At 28.0% G+C, this 10,209-nt stretch overlaps 1 protein-coding gene across 1 annotated transcript; it reads right to left on the bottom strand.

Moving 5' to 3' along the window:
* Window positions 1-2,744: 2,744 nt before the first annotated feature.
* Window positions 2,745-8,582, bottom strand: Polr3B (RNA polymerase III subunit RpIII128). Its single transcript, XM_015513089.2, has 2 exons — window positions 8,226-8,582; window positions 2,745-6,148 (listed from the first exon to the last, which is right to left on the bottom strand). Exons 1-2 carry the CDS (start codon window positions 8,427-8,429, stop codon window positions 3,014-3,016), a joined length of 3,339 nt encoding a protein of 1,112 aa, XP_015368575.1. The 5' UTR covers window positions 8,430-8,582; the 3' UTR covers window positions 2,745-3,013.
* Between the last annotated feature and the right edge of the window lie 1,627 nt (window positions 8,583-10,209).

The raw sequence follows: 10,209 nt of genomic DNA on the forward strand, positions 1-10,209 counted from the left end.
AAAAACAAAAAAAAAAAAAAATTAAACAACAAAAATATCCACCATTGTAAATGTAAAGCCAATACTACATGCATGGCTCCACTCAGAATCTCAAACTTATGTGTTAAGATGAAATAATTTGTAAAAAATGTAAGGAATAAAACTAATAGTTAGGTATAATCTTTTATGACATATGGATAAACGTCAGGCGTACGTAGCAAAGTATGACGCACAAGGCACAACAGTTTATAATATTAGAAATTTAGGAAACTTAAAGGTAGACATAAAAAGTTCAATAGTTGAGTAGTGACCTTGAGTTGAAATAAGTGAGGTGACGTGCTTTCACAATACTGAAAAGTTGGAGTTCTTGCGGTTATCAAAGTTCACAGACTGCATCAATAAAATAATATTTCAAGCATAAAAGACAAGGTGTCAAGGTGATATAATATACACGCTCGACATGTCAAACAAAATAAATATATCGTCATATCAGTTATTGGTTAGAATCATATCTAACCGTTAGATGGTGTACCTACGACAACTCGTACTTTTATTATTATTATTGATGTTTTATTATTTTTTCAATTTATATCCGTTAGTTGAATTACTATTATTTATATAAACTTTAGTTGGGGAGTAAGACATTTGTACATTGTACAGACAGTTCCAATATCTTACTTGAGAATTAATTTTTAAAGATACTTTTAGGATCGGGTTTTTAAATCTATGACTAGGTATATCGTATATGAGCCATTTACAATATATTAATATTATAATTATATGGTATATAGTTTAATATTTCTTACCTATTATTATGTTTCTGAACTTAATCCTCGTAAAAAGCAGTAAAAAAATGCATACATTTATGGCTAATGCACTTAAAAATAGAAATAGTTTTGGTTTAAAAATATGCATAAAGAAATTTTTCATTTTTTTCCGTTGTCATGAAATTAAATTATACTAGCTATCATTTGCTTTCAGGGGGTTGTCCCGGTTTGATTTTCAATTTTAAATATGATTTTGTCGTTTAATCAATATTATTATTTAATGGTTATAAAATATCTAAGATGAGAATAGTAATGATAAAAGTTTAAGTATAAATGACATTGAAAGCAAAGCAAACGGTTTTTTAAAGTTATCTATTTGAACTGGTCAAAACTTATGCCTTCGTCAGCCGTCTATTGAAAACTAAACTGTAAGGCTTACCAAGCAATAAATGACAAATTTAATAACATGCAATTACAATAACATCTTAAACCTAAGCATAATTATTATATTATTTTATAGTTAGTAGTAAGACAAAAAACAATTTTTATTACCTACACTAACATTTAATTATATGATTTTCAAATAAATAAAATTTTATAAAATTGTTTTTTTTTTCATTTTATTGCATACTATACCTATCTAAATTTAAATTAAGTAACCAAATGTTTTGTTTGCTTAACTTATAATATTTATATTTGTTAAAATGTTCTGGAAATCTATTTTTTGACTTTAATCTAATCTTTGACAAATACTTTAGTAGGTACACTAATAAATTATATGATGATTTTAGTTTTTCAACTAAAATTTGTATGATATTGAATATTACAGGTAGGTAAGTTAACAAATTCAAATTAATCAATTTTCAATTTAAAAATTAATAATCTCAGTCATTTGAAATTTTTACCAAATTTTAATATTGAAATTTTCTATATAATATATATAATATGATAAAAATTTTCAGATTAACTTGATGTCTTTTAAATAATTTTAAATTTTAAATTATTGTTAACAAAAAATGTTTTTACAGGATCAGAGTTTGAAAACTAATGCAGTGCATAAGTATTAATTATATGCTAGCCCAAGCATGTATTATTTTTATAAGCTTTTAAAGTTAAAATGTTGACAAAATTCATTAAAATCACAAAAATAAAAATAATTTTTGTAGTTAAAAATGTATAGCTTAGGATTGAGCATATTTCAAATTTTTTTTCATAGTTCAAAAATATTATACATGGGTAGGTAAATAAATGCAACTTTCAAAATAGGTACAATAAATTTTGATTCCACTAAAATTAATTTACCTTACACCGTCAGTATAAATTATATTATAAGCAATAATATTATAAAATATACTAACAGTAATATTGGCAGACCACCTTTGTTCAGAATCATTTTATGATTTTATATCATTGAATTCAAATTAAACACATTCATTAAAATTGTATACATGACATCTAACATACATTAGAGCTATTGTGCGGCACTCACTGCTAACCTTTTTTATATTTGTATTTCATTACTTCTATTGTATAAGTATATATTAATTTATTATGTACGCTAAATATTTATAACCATTACCTACCTATCTAACCTAATTTTGAAAGAATGGTCGCTTCTATAGACCACCAAGTCACTGAACTGAACATAGTATTGATTAGTTGTGCAAAATATATTGTTATTTCATACATATATACATAGTCATACACCAAAATAACTCAAAATATTTTGATATTTAATTGTATTTATGTCAGCTATAGGCAAGTTTGTATATTATTTCATTACATATTAACATATTTTATGTTATTGGACGAGATTATGATGAGAATCTGGTCTTTAATAATAAAAGTAATAGTTACTTAAATCAAATAGGTATGCTTTAAAAATTAATATGTACATTTTTATTTGTGAATATGAATGTACTATTTATTCTATTCCTCCATATAGGTACTTATTCAAAAACAAAAATATGCACACAAATGCTGAAAATAATTTTATTCATACAATATTTTCTTAGTCAATTAATATGAAAATCATTTAATAAATAATAAATGGGCAACAGAAATTGACATGAAATGTATAAAATATAAATCAATCATAAATTAAACAATAAACACTCAACATTGCCTTTTGTTTGACAAAAATTGAGATTTTTTGTAAAATCTGTCAGCTCTGATTGTTAACAATAACATATTACTTATTTAAAATTAAAATTATTTTATTAAATAAATACATAAAAAACATAGGAAATTCTTTAAACATATATTTTTCAGTCACAATATTTCTTTAATGATATCTTAGGTACTATACTCATTGCTTGCAATTCTTGAAATAGTAATTTGCACGCATAAGGCATTTTGATTCGACAAACTGAATTACTTTTTTGGCACATGTGGCACCACCCAGAATATGAAAATAAACCACATAATTTGCATACATCCATTTCTACCACATCACTGCTCAACATTAATCTTTCAATAATCAGCATACTAGCACCATACGCAATAAGACAGTCTCTTTCCATTTCTCCCATCCGGAGTCCACCATCTTTGGATCTACCTTCCGTTGGCTGCCTGGTCAAAAGCACCCTAGGTCCTCTGGATCGAGCATGTATCTTATCAGCTACCATGTGTTTTAGACGTTGATAGAAAACTGGACCTGAATAAATATATGCTTCCATTGGTCTGCCGTCAATACCACAATAAAGTACATCTTTTCCCAAATAATTGTAATTATGTTTTTGCAACTCATTACTTATATCGGAGACAGTTGCACCGCCAAAAGCACTGCCGTCTTGAAATTTGCCTTCTAATAATCCAGCTTTACCAGCTAAAAGTTCAATAAGTTTACCTACTGTCATACGTGATGGGAAACCATGGGGATTCATAATTAAATCTGGGCATATTCCAACTTCATTAAAAGGCATATCCTCTTGGTCTACAATCAAACCAACCACTCCTTTTTGACCATGTCTACTACTAAACTTGTCACCGATTTCGGGCCGTCTTGGTTGCCTAAAATTTTCTTTAATTAGAAAACAATCACTATTTGATGTTATCATTACTTTGTCAACATATGATGGGTCATATCCTTTATAATATAAAGGCGTTTCTTTAAAGCCTCTATCACCACCTACATCTTCTACAGTTATAGTTTTTGGTGTTGCTTTATTGATTGTGACTTGTTTATCAAATACTGGTTGACCGATAGCTGCTATACCATCATTTTCTAATGCTCTATGCTTATAAATTGGTTTTTTTGTAGCATTGTCTATGATAGGTCCTTGTATAGAATCCATCATTTGATTTGGATAATGCCTTAGAAAACATTTGGAATTCCTAAATGTTCCACCTCTTCCAAAACCTCTATCAACACTAGCCTTATTCAGTATGATAGCATCTTCAATATCATAGCCAGAATAACTCATCACAGCAATAGTGGCATTTTGACCAGCTGGTAACTTATCATAATTGATCATTGGTACTGCTTTAGAATGAACCATAGGTATATGTGTATACCACAAATTGTATTGAAGTGTATCTATTCTATGTTGGTAATTTAATGCTATGGTACCTATTGCTTGTTTACCCATAGCGCATTGATAGGTGTTACGAGGTGATTGATTATGATGTGGAAATGGTATAACACTAGCACATATACCCAATATGCTGAAAGGCGCCATTTCCATATGAGTAGTTTCATGAACAATCTTCTCTTCATTATATGCTATTAAACAATTATTTTCTTCATCAACATCAATAAATTCAATAAGAGATTGATCGATAAAATCTTGAAATGTGCAATATCCTCTTTTTAAATCATCAATATGAGCATTAGTGAGTAATGTCTTACCATTTTCTACAACTAAATATGGTCTGCACAGTCTACCATCTCCAGAGTTGATGTAAATACATTTGTGGCGTTCTGATATGTAAATGGAAATAAACTTACTGAATATACCTTTCCGCCTACACCTTCGAAATTTTTCAACAAAGTCAATACATTTGTTAGTGGAACCAATAATGTTTCCATTAAATATTATTAAATACATATAATCTTCATGTAAAGCATCTACTGAATACAAACTCACTGGTTCAACTCCCAAATCAAGAGCTAATTGTAATACCGCATTATCGTCTACAGATTCAGTCGTCACATGTGCTAAAAGTGAAATATTTTTTATGAGTCCACAAGCTTCTCCTTCCGGAGTATCAGAAGGACACAACATTCCAAACTGTGAAGGTTGTAGAGATCGAGGTCCTGATACTTTTCGACTCTTTTCGAACTGTGAATTAACTCTAGTCATCATACCTATAGCTGATAGGTAAGACAATCTAGTTAAAACTTGAGTAACACCATGTCTTTCCATACGAAATCTCTTTATAGACCAATTACCGGTTTGAATTGCGAATACCAACGCGTTTGTAATTGTATCAGTTCTAATGTATTTGATTATATCAAACGGAGTGGCTTTTACTTTTGGTATATTCTTGTCAGCAACCGATTTAAGTTCAAAAGTAAAACGTTTGAAGGTATCATCAAAAAGTAATGATAAAAATGATCCGGGTAAATCTAAACACTTATTACCATAATAATCTTTACTATCAAATAAATCTGGATTAGACAGTGAAAAAATTAGCCGTCTCACCATGATTGAAGTGTATATAGCTTTCATATGATAATTAGTATTAGTCACAGGTATATGAGCCAAAATCACAGTAGATAAAAAATCATGGACCTCTGTAATAACTCTATTATCATAATCTTCAGAAGAAAACCCCATTTTTTTAATACGATCTCCAATAAATCTAAGAGCTTGTTTTTGAGTAAAGATATTTAACTTGCTACTTTCTAAAAAGCATGGATTCATTTGATTCATAATAGCAAACTCTGTGCCGACCATTTGTAGTATTAACTGATCTGAACAGACGCCAAGAGCTTTCATAAAAATAACAAAAGGTATATTCTCCTCAAGAGCGTTATGACAAACATAAATCAAATTTTTCTTGAAAATAATATTAGTTTTAGACTTTTTGTCAACAGTACTGCTCATTACTTGAACAGTAGGCACTCCATTAGAATCTTTTTCAACCAAGATTTTGTTTTTAGCAGGTTGTTCCTGCATCAATATCACTTTTTCAGTTCCTTTCACAATGAAATAACCACCAGAGTCATAAATACATTCTTTCATTTTTGCTAACTCTGCATCTGATTTCTGGTAAAGACAACATCGATTACTTCTTAACATTATAGGTAGACGGCCAATAATGAATCCTTTTCGAAGATATTTCATGCCACTTTTAACATATTCAATATCAACATATATAGGAGCACAATATGTTAGATCTCGTAGGCGGCATTCTTGTGGTGTGACATTCCGTGTAACATTAAAACCATCATCTACCTGAAAATTAAAACATCATTAATTTACATAATAATAATGTTATGAAAATTCAGCACAAGAATATATCAAAAGTGTAATGCATATATACAAATAGTTCACACTTCAAATTTATTATATAATTATAGATTTTTTTTTTTAAATAGAACCTAGTTAAAATCTACAGCATATTTTTGATTATTTTGAAAGTTGAATACAAAATAAAATAACAATAATATATTATGTTGATATGTCATTTCCTCCAAAAATATTATTTTCTATCTTTTTTGTAATTAGTGATTTTACTCAAGATTACTTAAAAACATGGAAAAACGATTCTGTGTAAATGTATTGAGCCATGTTGAGTGTAGGCCAGAGAGAGAAAAGAAATAGTGTACTGACTATTGATATCCTCTTTACATTTTATAAATCAAACCACTAGAAGTTAGTAAATTTTTGTCAGTCACAAAATGTTTTTTTGATGAAAAATTGATAGTGTTTATAGGGGCCTAATTGGTCTTAATTATTAATTAGTGGTAAACTATAACCAATTTTAGAGATTATAAGTTTAAGATTCTTTAGAATTTCATATTTATATTTTTAAATCTATAATTAAACTATCTTAAATCAATGATTATAATATAACAAAGATATTGTTCCTATGTACGCAATGTATGTCTCGCCTATTATTCAATTATTTTATGATTATTAAATATTATGGTATTAGTGTAGTATAACTATCTACTAAAAATTTTTATGGGTATTTACATACTGATTAATAATAATTTATTAAACTTAAATTAACTTAATGAGTTGCTGATGATTATCATTGTCAAATATTTTAATACATTATATATTCTAATATTCTGTATTCAGTGTGATTCATGGAGCGTACAACACTCATTATTTCCAAAAGTGTAACTGTTTTTGAAAATATAATTTTACATAGCTTCAAGTCGTTTACAAAACCATGGTTTTATTAAAAAATTATATTTTTAACATTTTTTTATCCCTATAATTCTTTAAGTATTTTACTTTTTTGAATGACAACATGTAGTTTTAATTTGATATTCCAAAACAGAATATTTTTCTAAGTATTTCGATACATAAAAATTGAATTTAGGGCAAGTAGTTTATGAGTTATAAACATTCAAAGTTTAGATGAGCGGAGTACTGAACAAATATGTCGCGAGGTAACCCCGTACCACTCTACTCCGCTCATCAAAACTTTAAATACCTATATCTCGTAAACTACTTGCCCTAAATTCAATTTTTATACATCAAATTACTTAGAAAAATATTCTGTTTTGGAATATCAAATTAAAACTACATGTTGTCATTCAAAAAAGTAAAATACTAAAAAAATTATAGGGATAAAAAAATGTTAAAAAATAATTTTTTAATAAAAACGTTGTTTTGTAAACGACTTGAAGCTATGTAAAATTATATTTTCAAAAACACTTTTTGAAATAATGAGTGTTTTACGCTTCATAAATCACACCGTATACGTCATCCAAGAAAACTTAAATAAATGTTTATGTTGTGTTTTAACATGTAGATTACCACCATTCTTCTTTTAGTTGGAGATCCAACAAGTCTATTGCTTAACACATCAAAATAATTTAATATCTATAAGTATTGTTGTTATTGTATGTTGGTGGACATTTACCAGTTTAATAACTATTTAGCTATTATGGTGTTTATATGACTGTTATAATATGAAGATTTGAAATCAATAACGGACTATATGCCAAAAAGATTATATTTTTGCGCTGGAGCAACATACCATACTCACTATCTAGTAGATATTTGTTAGGTTATTAGCAATCATCAAAGCTCATAGCTTGTTTTATATATTATTGGGCTTGTCTCACTTGATACGTTTTTCTGGGAATTATCCACTCAATTTTTCATTTTTTGACACTTTCTCGGATTTCGAGTCTTCGTATTATGTAGTTTATCAACTCATTACAACGTTTTTTTTTCATAATAAATTAAAATAAAATGTATCATAATATATAAAAGTATACTATACAAGTACCAATAATATATTTATAATAAAAATCATGTTATATGGGTTACCTAAATAATATTATCATACCTGTGGATGGCCAACAGTAACATTTTTAAAATGCAAATAAAAGTTGGGGTCTGCATCGCTTCGTACGGCATGGTTTTGCTGTATGATTTTCTTCAAATCGCTATCGATAAATGCGTTAAAAGAGTTTATATGATGACTGTATAATCCACGGGTCTCCAAATATTCTTTGACCAGAAATTCTTTGTCACGGAGCACTTCGACCATTTTTACGAATTGTTGCCGTTCTTGTTATGGGCCCTATGCCTTTGAGTTATTCTAATAACAGTCGACAGAGTTGAATAACTTCGAATGAAATATATTTCACAATGTTGAGAGTAAACGTTGAATTATCACGATAGAATTTCGAAAAAACGTGCGATTGTTATTATGTCTAAAAACGTGATAAAACTGATAACGGTGATAGTAAAAATGATAACAATTGACGATTGATAATAAGTGAAAACGATATTAATATGTCGCCCCATCAAAATATGCAATACAACGTCCTATAGGTTGAGTAAGTGTATTCTGCACTCTGTAACCATAATATGCACTTCAATTGGAGATTCAAATCCAGGGAGGTTTAATTAAATATGATCTCGTATACGATGTCAAAAGATAAATGTCACGCACTAATTATTACTGTAGTTGAATAAATACATACCCTCCATAGAAAACAAACAATAATCGTACCTCCATGGCTCCATACACAATAGGTCCTTACTCATTGATACTGACATCGTTAACCTACTTGAATAAAATCATTTTTGTAGTTTTACGATGTGAGTAGACACGAGAGCGGTATATGGGGGATGGATCCCCCCATGACATTTTTTTTTATACATAGGTATGATCATTAATTTTTTTAGATAAAAAAATTATGATATTGACTTGAAAGAAACCGTACAGTCGTCAGCGGGGTGCAATGTATCTGTTACGGTCAAAGTAGACTTTTGGGCAATGTTTACTTTGCCCGGGCAATTATGGTACTGCTCAATATTATGACGGGAAATGTAGGCGAAATTAAACATTGCCCGGACTGTATAGAATAATTGCCCGGTAAATAAAAGCTTGAGGAAATATAAAACAAAAGTTTTTATTCTATAATTATAAAAATTTTTTATCTTATCAATCTTATAAATTACTTTATTAGTTGAATATTATTACATTAACTATTTATTGTTACGATTAGCATTACCAACATTTTTGATCCCAATTACCAAGGCTGGTAAAGTAGATTTAATTTTAAGTTTTTAAAACTTAACTACCTAGTTATTGGAGTTATTTGGATTTTCATTAACTATTAACTTAAATATTAACTTACTAAATTTATCTTTTAATTAACAAATTAATTTTTATTTAAAGAAATACATTTAGTAGTATATTACGCTTTCATTAAAAATATTTATCACGAATTGTTTAAAGTTAAAGATATTTTCTATTTTTAAAATATTTTGTTATTATTTATTAAACATATTAAAGTGATAGTGTAATACTTTATTACAAATGTGCACACACAACAAATTATATTTGTTTACAACGTTTAATTAAATAGTATTAATTTATTATTTTCAGATATTAATTATTACTTATTAGATAAATTATTACTGTTTATTTTTAAGAAATAAAAACCACAGTGAAATGCAATATACCTACCTATTACCTACTATATGATATTTCCATGGAAACACTATATAAACTATAAAGTATAATATTAAACACTATATAGTCATAGTCTATAAATTAGTTTCAGGTTTGTAAAAAATAATGTTCGCTAGTAAGTTAATAGCTCAAGTTACAATAGGCAATGTGTACTTGGACTGGTCAAAGTATAACCCTGCCCGGCCAAAATATAATTTTTACCCAAAAATAATGTATATTGTAGGTACCGTAGGATAACGCAAATAATGATTCAAATACTTATAGCACTTCGAAATAATATAGGCAATAATTCAAACTTAAAATAGGTTACCTAAATATCATACCAAGACAATCGAAAATAAGT

The sequence above is a fragment of the Diuraphis noxia genome, unplaced genomic scaffold, assembly GCF_037042655.1.
Source record: "Diuraphis noxia isolate RWA-SAM2 unplaced genomic scaffold, SU_Dnox_SAM2 contig0001, whole genome shotgun sequence".
Classification (NCBI taxonomy): domain Eukaryota; kingdom Metazoa; phylum Arthropoda; class Insecta; order Hemiptera; family Aphididae; genus Diuraphis; species Diuraphis noxia.